The following is a 12284-nucleotide window of genomic DNA, read 5'->3' on the forward strand; positions in this document are numbered from 1 at the left end:
GAACTGCAATTACAATCAGATTAACTTTAAAAATAAATCCTCACTCGAAAAAGTGACTTTTTTAAAGCCTTTTTTGCTTGATTCATTTTTTATTTCAGTACCGTATATTATCTTCCTGCCGAATTTAATGAAATATTTCTCTATCTACCAGAATTCAATCAGTAAAACAAGAAATATGGAATAAAGAGTGAATTTTCATAAAACATAATAATATTTGTCTGAAAATTTTATGGCTGCTAAGAGAGATGCTGTTATGTATGTATATTGGCATTTGAGGTTCAGATCTAATTTAAACTTGTATAAGCAAAAGTAGGCAAAAAGAATATGAATATAATAAAGACCAACATTAATATCCTTTCATCGTGAAGTTAAGAAATAACTTATGTGCATTATTTAAATGCAATTTTTTCGTTTAAAATTAGATATTCATTCTTAAATTTTTTTTTGTGCATGACATTATTGATAATTACCATATTTGGTATTTTATTTTGTAGATAATATATTTCTTACAAAATATTATTACATAATATTTGAGTACATTGTTATAAAGAAGTGGTTTTACAAAGTGTGCACTGCTATAATAAACAACATTATTATTATAGGTAAAATAGCGTTATATTGAGGTAAAATACAATATTAAAAATCAATTCCAGAAAAAATAGGCCGCTATAAGAAAATATTAATATAATGAGGTGATATTATAGAAAAGTCTCACTGTATTTTTCCTTTACAAAAATTCTTTAATATTAATTTTTCACATAACATGTTTAACACCAAAAATATTTTAAACATTTGACATATCTTTAATTTCATATTTTACCAAAACGTTAGCTTTTTTACTTCTCCCTAACAATGTTGAATTACAATGTTCATAAGATAATCAAGTGATTTGCTTAACTTCCTTGATTACATCATAAAGATGTCATTTTATTTTATTTTTTCTTTTTAATAATATACTGTGAATTATTACCATACCAAGCAAAATTTATACAAAGCAAGGAGCATCAAGAGCATTAATCGATGTGCACCTCGACCTCAAAAGAAACAACAGAAAATTAAATAAACTATTAGCTAATTACATTTATCCTGTGTATCAAAACTTGACAGCGTCTTACTTTTCTAGATCCTTGGATAAGTGTCATTCTCTCCTTCAGTTCCCTCTTGATTCGAATGATAGTAAACTCAGTATTTACATTTATCTTCCTGAATTATTTCCAGTTCCTTGCTTGCGAGGTATAATAAATCATAGCTCCATACATTGTAGCCACAATTTCCTTCTTTATCTGCCTCTAACACCTTCTTTTAATCCAAGCAAGTGTTTGATATACTGTACCTCTGGAAATTACAACTCTAAGTCAATGTGACAATTTGGTTTTCACTTCATTCATCCAGTTGCAATCCATGAACAGGTGTTGTTGAGTCTCAGTTTCCTCATCTTCCACTTGCAAGTGTAATCTCTGCATTCTCTCCTTTGGTAAGTAGTCTTTCCTGATAGGCGAGCCACAACATCTCCCTTTGCCTTGGTAGCATGATGGAGCTCCATTTTAGTCTGATTCAGACCACTTGTTTAGCATCCCCAACATGGCATTGTAACTACTGGCGGGGGCGACTTTGTGAGAGGCCTCATTTTTTTAGCGATAATAAATTTATTATATTATTTTTTTTTTCAAAAAAATATTTTGTAATATTTGTCTTTTTATTTTTAGTTCATTTAAAAAAAAAATTATTTTTGTCAACTTTTTAGTTTCAATTTTTCAGACATATTTAAGACCACAATATTAAAGAACATTTTGGTATATTCTATATATCTTTAGTTTAAGATATAAGATTCTAAGATTTTGTTTACTTTGTTAAACTTCAAACACCGTGTCAAATCAAAATAAACATACAAATTAAAAAGAAAAGAGTTCTCCAAATACATTGGTAAGAAATACATTAACAACTTTGCATCTTAAGAAATAGACTTTAAATTAAAAAAAAAATAGTTCTTTTCAAAACATTAAGGTGTCCGATTCATTTTTGACTTTAGGCCACTAACGAACTTGAGCGGCCCCTGACTACTGGACATGGAGTATTTTTCGTTGAATGTTAACATATAAGTTCCCTTTGGTACCGCTGTTGCATTTCCTCTTTAAGCTCATTTAGTTTCCTCCAATACCAACTACTATCTTGGAGAGCTTTAATTTGTGTTGCCAAATGTCATTGGATCCTTTCACATACACTTCATGGATCCATTTAACCCATAACATATCTTGCTTGCTAGCCAATTGTCATATTAACTTTCCTACTGCAACAATATTCCACTTTGGACAGCCTTTGATATTTAAACCACCATATTTTTTTGGTGCACACACCTTGTCCCAAGCCACCAATACCACTTTCCTATGTCCCTCATTAGTTCTCTATAAAAGATCTCTCCATCTCCTGTAGGAACACATTTTGCTGAAATACCTATCGATTTCCCAAAGAATAAGGATTACTACTTTTAGTAGATCTTGCTGCACATTTTTTTGGAATTAATTTAATAAACCAACTTATTCAAGAAAAAGAAAGGGACCGGGGTGTCTTCTCAAACAACGTCCAAAGAATTTCCAAGTACTTTTGGCAAGGTCGCTAGTCATAAAAGTTATACGTATATTATTTGATATAGCTAACCAGACTATAATATTAGAAAGAAAATTTCATAGAGTCATCAAAAAATTGGAGAAATGAATATCATATATGTCTCGACATTCAATATGATCGAATCTAGCTAAATCTGTTTTTAACTTTGATGTTGTCAAAACAATCATCATCAATCTAATTAATTCTACAACTTTTTGTCCTTGAACAAATCCTGTTCTTAATTAAAATTTGGTTGTTTCTGCCTCCAAAGCTATGAGTAATCCTCTTGGGAAGTCCATATATGGGTACAATGTTGGATAGTCATCTTCTTTCATTGTCCACCTACACAATAGATAAATAATGTTTTATCAGGTGAAATAATGGGATTTAAAATATTAAAAAAGGAAATCAGAATATTTTAAGTTAGTAGGTTTAAGTTAGAGAACTTGAGAACAAGATCAGTTTGCTATATCAAAAAGTTATACGTCAACACATACATATTATACCGCTATTTTTAGTTATAAGATTAATTACTAGGAGTATCAGATATAAATATTATCATGAGTGGTAAATTTAGCATTAATAAAACAAACAAAAATGATGAGGGAGTTATGATCCAATAAATGTTATTACTTTGACCCGTTTTAATCTACCAAAATTCGTATATTGAACACATGTACATAAAATACCTGTAATTGAGGACAAGATGGTGTAGGAAGAAAGCAGCTTCTAGTTTACCAAGCTCCGACCCAGGACACAACCGCGATCCACCCCCGAATGTGATCACCTTCTTACTTGTGGCTGGATCCTGAAATTTTTATATGCTCAATAAAGCTAAAAAGGTACTGTAAATGAGAAAAAAGGGAAACTTACGTTCCATCTCCAAGGGTTAAACTCTGATGGATTTTCATGCAACGATGGATCAAGGTGTACAGCAGATAGTATTGGAAGTACTTTCCATCCTGCTGGAATATGATATCCTGGAATCGAACACAATAAAAAGAAAATTATAATTAACATGAACAAAGCTTATCACTGACATAAATAATATGAGCACTTTGATAATTTCATGTTTACAAACCTTTAAATTCTACACCCTTGATAGCTTTTCTGTGAACAAACTTCACCACGTTGCCACAACGTAGAGTCTCATTTATAACCTGATTATAATATAATAGTAAACTTTTATATACTGACGCTGATTGAAAAAAGTAACTATAGATGTAGTAACTTGATGAAAAATAGTACTTAGTTCATCAGATGAATACATACATGTTCAAATATTGAAAAATTACAAGATTCAGGAATTACCATAATGGTGAATTTCATTTGCTTATAATCTTCCCAGTTTAGAGGTTCCCCCTCCTTTTTCTTTCTCCTTATTGCGTGGTGTTCATCCTGAAAATTTTATAAAGTATATCAACAACTTCAAAATAGTGGTTAATTAGTTCAAAGACGGAAGAGAAGTATAGGTTATTTTCTTTTTTACCTTCAATTTTTTAAGGGCTTGTGGTGATTGAGCAAGAAAGTAAATGAGTAGGGACAAAAGTCCTGAGGTTGTTTCATAACCTGCAAGTAGAAGGTCTAGTAAAATGCTAGCTTTCTCCTCATCACTTAAATCTCCTTTCAATAAAATCTCATCATGTTCCCTAGCTTTTAATACTTGTTTCAAGATGGATGAAATTCTTGTACGAGCCTGTCAAAAGGAAGAATGGTTAAATATGGTTCAAACTGGAAATTTTTAGTTAAACAAATGTGTAAGAAAAAAATACCTTGACGGCCTTGGCATAGGGTGTCCAAGGAAGGTTAATTGGAATGGACACAAAGCCTTCCATGAATGTGAGGAAATGTTGTAATAACTGTAAACCAAGTGGTTCCCCCGGTTCCATGCCCAACAAATTCATCAACATGAGATCAAAGGTAAACTGCAAGTACAAATTCAAATAAAGAAAATGTATTATTATGTCTGTCTATTAAGACATTGTCGTGTCGGATGTGTTTGGCAGGATGGAGTCATTATTCAAAATTTGCTTTCAGAAAATTACTTAATGCTGGCGAAAAAATATTTCTTTCAAAAGAAAATATTCGCGCAATTGCACTACTAGTGAACTACTGAGGGACAAGACAACAGACTTAATTAACAAAAAGTTAAACCTGGCTCTTTGAATATCTATCGAAGATGGATAAGCCAACTTGGTACTAATTTTAGGAAAATTTTGATCATAATATCTAAGTGTTGGTAAAAATGATATGAAATTAAGTATTTTCTAAATCTATTTCTCATCAATCAAATACCAGAATATTCTGTACACATTTTTCGTCATATCAAACACACACTCACATACATAGATTATAATATCTGAGTGTTGGTATGAAATTAAGTATTTCCTAGATCTATTTCTTATCATTCAAATACCAGAGAATTACATACACATTTTTCGTCATACCAACATATAATATATATATATATATATGTATGTATGTATGTATAAGTATACGACATATATGAATTACGTACCTTTTTAGCTTGATTTGCGAAGAGGACTAGTTTATTTCCTCTCCATGATTCCATTAACGAAACACATAGCTTATCAACATCATCAAGAAAATTTGGTGTGCACTTGAATTTGTTGATGAGGTCGAGTTGAACGCTCCGCCGCTTTTTGTGAAGTTCAACATCAGTGATAAGTAACAGGGAATGCTTACCAAGAATGTCTCTCACAGGTTTTGGATAACTGCTTTGGAACAATCTGCCTTCATTTTGAAGCACAAATCTGTTGAGTTCTAAGTCACACGAAACTATAGTTGGTGACCCAAACATATAGGATTTGAATACTTTCCCATACCTGAAATTCAATCAAGAAAACATATATATGTTCTTGAGCATACAGGCATAGAGGTGGCAAAATAAATCTATTTTTTATTAAATTTGTCTAACCAGCCCAAGTTTAAACGGGCTGATCCAACTTTGGGGGTGGGGGTGGGCGTTGGTGAAGCCACGTGGGGACGAAGGGATCATCCGAAAAACTACATTATATTATTTATACAAAATTAAAATTATTTTTTATGTATATATAATAGATATTGAACCTTTTTTAGCTTTTTCATATATTTATTTCTTTATATTTTGAGCCCCGGGTGAAAATCTTGTGTCTCCGCAATTGAAAACGGAGTGTGGGCCAGGGGTTGTTTCTGAAATGACTCATCAAATTATTAGGTCAAGACTAGCCAAGCAGTATACAATATAATGAAACAGCAAAATGTGATTCAAATTTATCCACACAAAACCAAATTGGAACAGTTAAATAATTGACAACATAAGAGAGTTTAAGCTGAAAATTGTGGACAAAATAACTATACCTTGATCGACGTTCTTGCAAGAAGCTACCAATGGAAAATGATTTATGAGAGGTAAAAAAGCCAAATGCCTCTCCAACAAAGGGAAATCCCATACTCCCACTAGGTAAGCTTTTAGGGACATGTTTATAAACTAAGAAATATTGTTGAAAGATTATGTTTAGGACCAAAATTGCAGTACCAAATAACAAAGCTGATACCACAGGAAGAAGCAAAATCATCATGATCGATGATAATAGTGAAAAGATATTTAGTACCAACAATTTAGTTTAGTGTAAGAACTCTATAGTGTTCTGTGAATCATTTTTATATGTAGCCCAACAAATTAAGTTAGTAGCATTTAAAACTTACCTTAATGAAAAGTGTATATATGATTATATATATTACCAATGAGAAATTCTATATAGATTATGTAATCAAAATATGTATATATTTTGAGTTGGATATATATATATATATTGACTACGATTATCAATGTACCAAAAGTAGAAAATTAAGGACTACAATTATCTATACATACAATATTATTACATTATCCGCCTTTTATGATCATTTAAGTTAGTATAATTATTCATTTTCCCTTGTAATCCTACTCTACTTGAGTAGGATTTGGCTACTCTCTATTACACTCGCTCTAATTAGTACTTACAGCCAAAGTCACTAATAGCACGCATGATTAATCTTCTAAAAATCAACTTATTTGGAAAAGTGTTTTTCTAAAAATATTTTTTTTCTTTTCAAAAAGCACCTTTGATGAGTAACAATTTTACTTATAGCCTGTTTGAGATTGCTTATTTCCCAAAATAAGCACTTATTTTGAGAAAAAAATACTTTTTTAAAAAAGAAGAATGTTTGGTAAACTTGCAAAAGTGTTTTTTAAAAATAAGCAAAAGCAATTTTTCTGCTTTTGGGAAGAAGCAGAAAATTTCTGCTTCTCAAAAAAAGCAGAAGCAGAAGCAGAAAATTATTTTTTTATGACAAAAATATCCCTATCACACACACACATATATATACCTTATTAATTAATTAACACATATTAAAAGTTTGATTAACGTTTGATTTTTAAAATTTTACATTTCATATTTATGTCATAATTCTTTATGATTTATATAGTGTTATTTTATTTTCAATCATTTTTTAAAAATAAATTTAAAAATATCATTGATGATGATGACTAAAGAATATATAAATTATTTTATTAGTATTAATGATAACAATTGACAGATGAATCACGTTACAAGATTGTATTTTGACATCACATATAATTTTTTTCTCGAATATTTAATTTTAAATAAATAATTCATGAAAAGTGACATATTTGTTAAAATATAGTGTATATTATATGAATATGATGACTGTTTATTCGTAGTAAATTTTGACACTGTAAAAATATATTAAAAAATAACAAATAATAGATAAAATTTTATTTTAAATATTTGTCATCAGATAGTATACATATATGAATTTGATTACTTAGTTTTACAATTGAAACGGTAAAAACATATCCAAAAGAAAAGGTAACAAATAACAAATATTATCTCATTTAGATATTTGTAAGCATGAATATAGTGTTTGCTAACTTTTAGTGATTTAATTTATGAAATAACTTTTGTATTCATTTTTATTTGATGTTTTAAGTAATATTTAAATTATTTAAGTAATATATCATCATTTAATTTTTTTAATGTATTTATGTATATAAATATTGATTGAGAATTTTAGAGTACGTACTTTTTATTTAAATAAAAAAATTAATCAAAAATATTAACATAGATATTTAAAATATTTTTTCTCAATAAATTGATTTTAGTAATGAAGGCTATTGATAGATGTCCTTTTTAGCCATTTGTCTCAAAAAAGCACTTCTTGAAAAAGATTATCCAAACATAATTTGATTATTACACAAAACTTTTAACCAGTAATTAGTATTTGATTAAAGTTTTTAAAAGTGCTTTTAGTGTATTTTCTTAAAAGTGTTTTGAGAAAAAACGTATTTTGCTACTTTCAAAACGTTGGTCAAACACCTTAAGTTTTTTTTTCAAAAATACTTTTGGCAAGAAAATAAATTTGGCCTGATATCAGAATTTTTGCTTAGTCAATTATTAAAAAGCACTTTTAAGGCAGTAATTAGTATTTTATTAAAGTTTTTAAAAATATTTTTAGTGTATTTTCTTAAAAGTTTTTTGAGAAAAAAATCTTTTACTACTTTCAAAACCTTGGTCAAACACATTAAGTTTTTTAAAAATAATACTTTTGGCAAGAAAATAAATTTGGCCTAATAACAGAATTTTTGCTTAGCCAATTATTAAACAGCACTTTTAAGCAGTAATTAATATTTGATTAAAATTTTTAAAAGTATTTTTAATGTATTTTCTTAAAAGTGTTTTGAGAAAAAACGTATTTTGCTACTTTCAAAACCTTGGTCAAACACCTTAAATTTTTTTAAAAAAACACTTTTGGCAAGAAAATAAATTTGGCCTAATATCAGAATTTTTGCTTGGTCAATTATTACAAAGCACTTTTAGACAGTAATTAATATTTTATTAAAGTTTTTAAAAGTATTTTTAGTGTATTTTCTTAAAAGTTTTTTGAGAAAAAAATCTTTTACTACTTTCAAAACCTTGGTCAAACACATTAAGTTTTTTAAAAATAACACTATTGGCAAGAAAATAAATTTGGTGTAATAACAGAATTTTTGCTTGGCCAATTATTAAACAGCACTTTTAAACAGTAATTAGTATTTGATTAAAATTTTTAAAAGTATTTTTAGTGTATTTTTTAAAAAGTGTTTTGAGAAAAAACGTATTTTGCTATTTTCAAAACCTTGGTTAAACACCTTAAGTTTTTTTAAAAAAAGTACTTTTGCAAGAAAATAAATTTAGCCTAATAACAGAATTTTTGCTTAGTTAATTAGTAAAAAACACTTTTAAGTAGTAATTAGTATTTTATTAAAGTTTTTAAAAGTGTTTTTAGTGTATTTTCTTAAAAAAAATTGAGAAAAAACATCTTTTGCTACTTTCAAAACCTTGGTCAAACACCTTAAGCTTTTTTTAAAAAAAACGCTTTTGGCAAGAAAATAAATTTGGCCTAATAACAAAATTATTGCTTAGTCAATTATTAAAAAGAACTTTCAAGCAATAATTAGTATTTGATTAAATTTTTTAAATATGTTCTTAGTGTATTTTCTTAAAAGTGTTTTGAGAAAAAACATCTTTTGCTTCTTTCAAAATCTTGATCAAACACCTTAAGTATTTTTTAAAAAGCACTTTTGGCAAGAAAATAAATTTGGCCGAATAACAGAATTTTTGCTTAGTCAATTATTAAAAGAATTTTTAAGCAGTAATTAGTATTTGATTAGAGTTTTTTAAAAGTGTTTTTAGTGTATTTTCTTAAAAGTGTTTTGAGAAAAAACATCTTTTGCTACTTTCAAAATCTTGGTCAAACACCTTAAATTTAAAAAAAAAAAAAAAAACTTTTGGCAAGAAAATAAATTTGGCCGAATAACAAAATTTTTGCTTAGTCAATTATTAAAAGAACTTTTAAGCAAGTGATTTGAGTAAAGACATCTTTTGCTACTTTCAAAACCTTGGTCAAACACCTTAAGTTTTTTTTAAAATTACTTTTTGCAAGAAAATAAATTTGGCCTAATAACAGAATTTTTGCTTAGTCAATTATTAAAAGAACTTTTAAGCAGTAACTAGTATTTGATTAATGTTTTTAAAAGTGTTTTTAGTGTATTTTCTTAAATGTGTTTTGAGAAAAAACATCTTTTGCTACTTTCAAAACCTTGGTTAAACACCTTAAGTTTTTTTAAAAAACCACTTTTGGCAAGAAAATAAAGTTGGCCTAATAACAGAATTTTTGCTTAGTCAATTATTAAAAAGCACTTTTAAACAGTAATTAATATTTGATTAAAATTTTTAAAATTATTTTTAGTGTATTTTCTTAAAAGTGTTTTGAGAAAAAACATCTTTTGCTACTTTCAAAACCTTGGTCAAATAACTCAAGTTTTTTTAAAAAAGCACTTTTGGCAAGAAAATAAATTTGGCCTAAAAGAATAAATCTCCTCGGGGTAGTTATAAATTAGTGACTAGAAAAAGTAGGGGTGGACATAAAATACCAAAAATCGAATTACCGAAACGAACCGAAAATTTTGGTAATTGGCATTTGGTAATTTGGTATTTGGGATGGTATTTGGGAGTAAAATTTTAAAATTACGGTATTTAGGTTCGGAATTGGTAAAAATTATTACTACCGTTTGGTATTTGGTATTTCCCGAATATTCAATAATAGTTAAGTAACCCAGTAGGCCACATCTCTAGTTCACACTCCAAAGGCCACATACTTGTGTAAATATTGCTCAAGCAAATTTTGAACTATTAAACATTGACATAAAGTAGACTCTTAACTTTACACAACAGACTTCCTTGCAACCAACATATGACAACTTTTGACGAAAATATCACGCTAATGTGAATTTCTATGGTCCACATAATTAATTAATTAATTAATTAATTTAATAATAATTGAATAAGTTAAATCCTAAATCAGTATGGGGAAGTTACCTAGTAGGATTAAACTACTGACTAATCTGTTAGTAGAATAATTACTGACTCCTAGTAGGATAATTACTAACAGTTAGTGGATAATTATTATATCCACTAATCACGTTGACGGAACGTGAAAATATAACTGATTATTCCCTGTATTATAAAAGGGGCTCCTCTCTCTGCCAAAAGAAGAATAAGCTTCATCGTATTTTATTCTGTAAAATAAGACAAAGAGAGAGAAACAGTATTCTGTTCTTGGTTAAATAAGTGTGCTTCCGCTAAACTCTGCCAACAGAAAACCATAGAGAATTCAGGTAAGTAATTCATTATTGAATTACTATAACTTTGTTTATGTGAAAATCATGTAGTTCCACATTTCTGAATAATTGCTAGGATTGTTTATGTTAGATTGTTTAAGCTATACAATTTGTCAAATCCTTACATGTGGTATCAGAGCAAGGTTTTCGGAACTAGTGATTTTCCATTAAAATTAATGTTTCTTCAAATCTTGTGAATTTTAATTATGTACGTTAGAAATTTCACAATTACTGAATAACGAAATTTGAATATTAAGAATTGAAACAGTCGATGTATGGTTCCGTACTTAAAGTGATGATTTGTATCTATATGTAATGTGAATATATGTTTTCGTACTAATGTGAGTATATGTCTGTCGAGACTTTTTATTCAATAAACTTGAAAAGGAGTAAAATACTGTATGTTCACAATTTTGTAATTTTTGAATGATGTCACGGGTCCCATAATTTACATGCACATAGCCCATTAAGAAAGTAACCCAAGATTTGATTTCTTAGAAGATTTGCTACTCACGTGATTCCTTGTTTCACCAATTAAATAAATAAATAAAATTTACTGAAGTTGGAATTTTCTATTTTATATGGAACCACCGCATGTCCTAGTGGAGTTTTATTTAAACAGTGCCCATTTTATTTTCTCTTTTATACTATAATTGTGATATTATTTTGGATCTTTTGAAATTATATATGCAAGATTCGTTAATCACCAAAGTGGTCGAATTTTTATGAAATTAATTTCAAAATAAAGATTAAATTAAAATTAATTGCCCATTAATCTTGATGCTTATAAATGATGAACCAATTATGGGTAAATTAAAATTTTGGTTATAAGACATTTATGAATCACCCAAAGGTCGATTATTTGTTCTTACAACCGATAAATATTAAGGAGATAATTTTGATGTATCGTTAATTTTATTTATTTATCCAAAGAAAATAAATATTATTAATTGATGCATTAAATATTATCGATTTGTGTTAAATATACTTTTAAGCATCATTATGTTTAAAGTTGTATTTTGATGTTTCGCCCAAAGGAGAACATCAATATACATTTAAGAAAATTATTTTTGAATTTGATAGTGTGTTTAAACTCGTAACTCAAAGCATTAACAAATGAGCATGTTTTATTTGCAGCATTTGCTCTTCATTCACATTCTGCCTCTGTTACGACTTTTAACGGACTTAACTTTTTAGATTGGTGCAAACAGATCAAATTTCATTTAGGGGTTTCAGATCTTGATGTTGTACTTTACTCTGAGAAGCCAACACGCACAAATATATATATATAATACTTGGCCGTCGGGGCCACCACATATACAAATATAACGTTACTATATAAACTTCCATGACTTTACCCTTCCTTATGTCTACAAAGCCTCTAGGATATACATGACATAACTAGGGTCGGGACAAACCCCCGCCCACACGTGACTCATGTACAATAACAAAACAT

General features: G+C 28.4%; 1 protein-coding gene across 1 annotated transcript; it reads right to left on the bottom strand.

The window, feature by feature from the left end:
• Window positions 1–2846: 2846 nt before the first annotated feature.
• Window positions 2847–6056, bottom strand: LOC107858413 (cytochrome P450 724B1). Its single transcript, XM_016703058.2, has 9 exons — window positions 5965–6056; window positions 5123–5450; window positions 4377–4529; window positions 4094–4300; window positions 3916–4002; window positions 3686–3764; window positions 3478–3584; window positions 3294–3412; window positions 2847–2946 (listed from the first exon to the last, which is right to left on the bottom strand). The coding sequence occupies exons 1-9, from the start codon at window positions 6054–6056 to the stop codon at window positions 2847–2849; spliced, it is 1272 nt and encodes a 423-aa protein (XP_016558544.2).
• Window positions 6057–12284: the final 6228 nt, after the last annotated feature.

This window comes from Capsicum annuum, chromosome 2 (assembly GCF_002878395.1).
Source record: "Capsicum annuum cultivar UCD-10X-F1 chromosome 2, UCD10Xv1.1, whole genome shotgun sequence".
Classification (NCBI taxonomy): Eukaryota; Viridiplantae; Streptophyta; class Magnoliopsida; order Solanales; family Solanaceae; genus Capsicum; species Capsicum annuum.

Excerpts from the sequence above, each read along its gene's own strand:
- LOC107858413 (XM_016703058.2), bottom strand. The coding sequence starts at position 6,056 with ATGGGATTTCCCTTTGTTGGAGAGGCATTTGGCTTTTTTACCTCTCAT. Across the intron at positions 4,530-5,122 it reads TCGCAAATCAAGCTAAAAAG|TTTACCTTTGATCTCATGTT; the intron begins GTACGTAATTCA and ends TTGTACTTGCAG. Across the intron at positions 3,585-3,685 it reads CAAGGGTGTAGAATTTAAAG|GATATCATATTCCAGCAGGA; the intron begins GTTTGTAAACAT and ends GTTCGATTCCAG.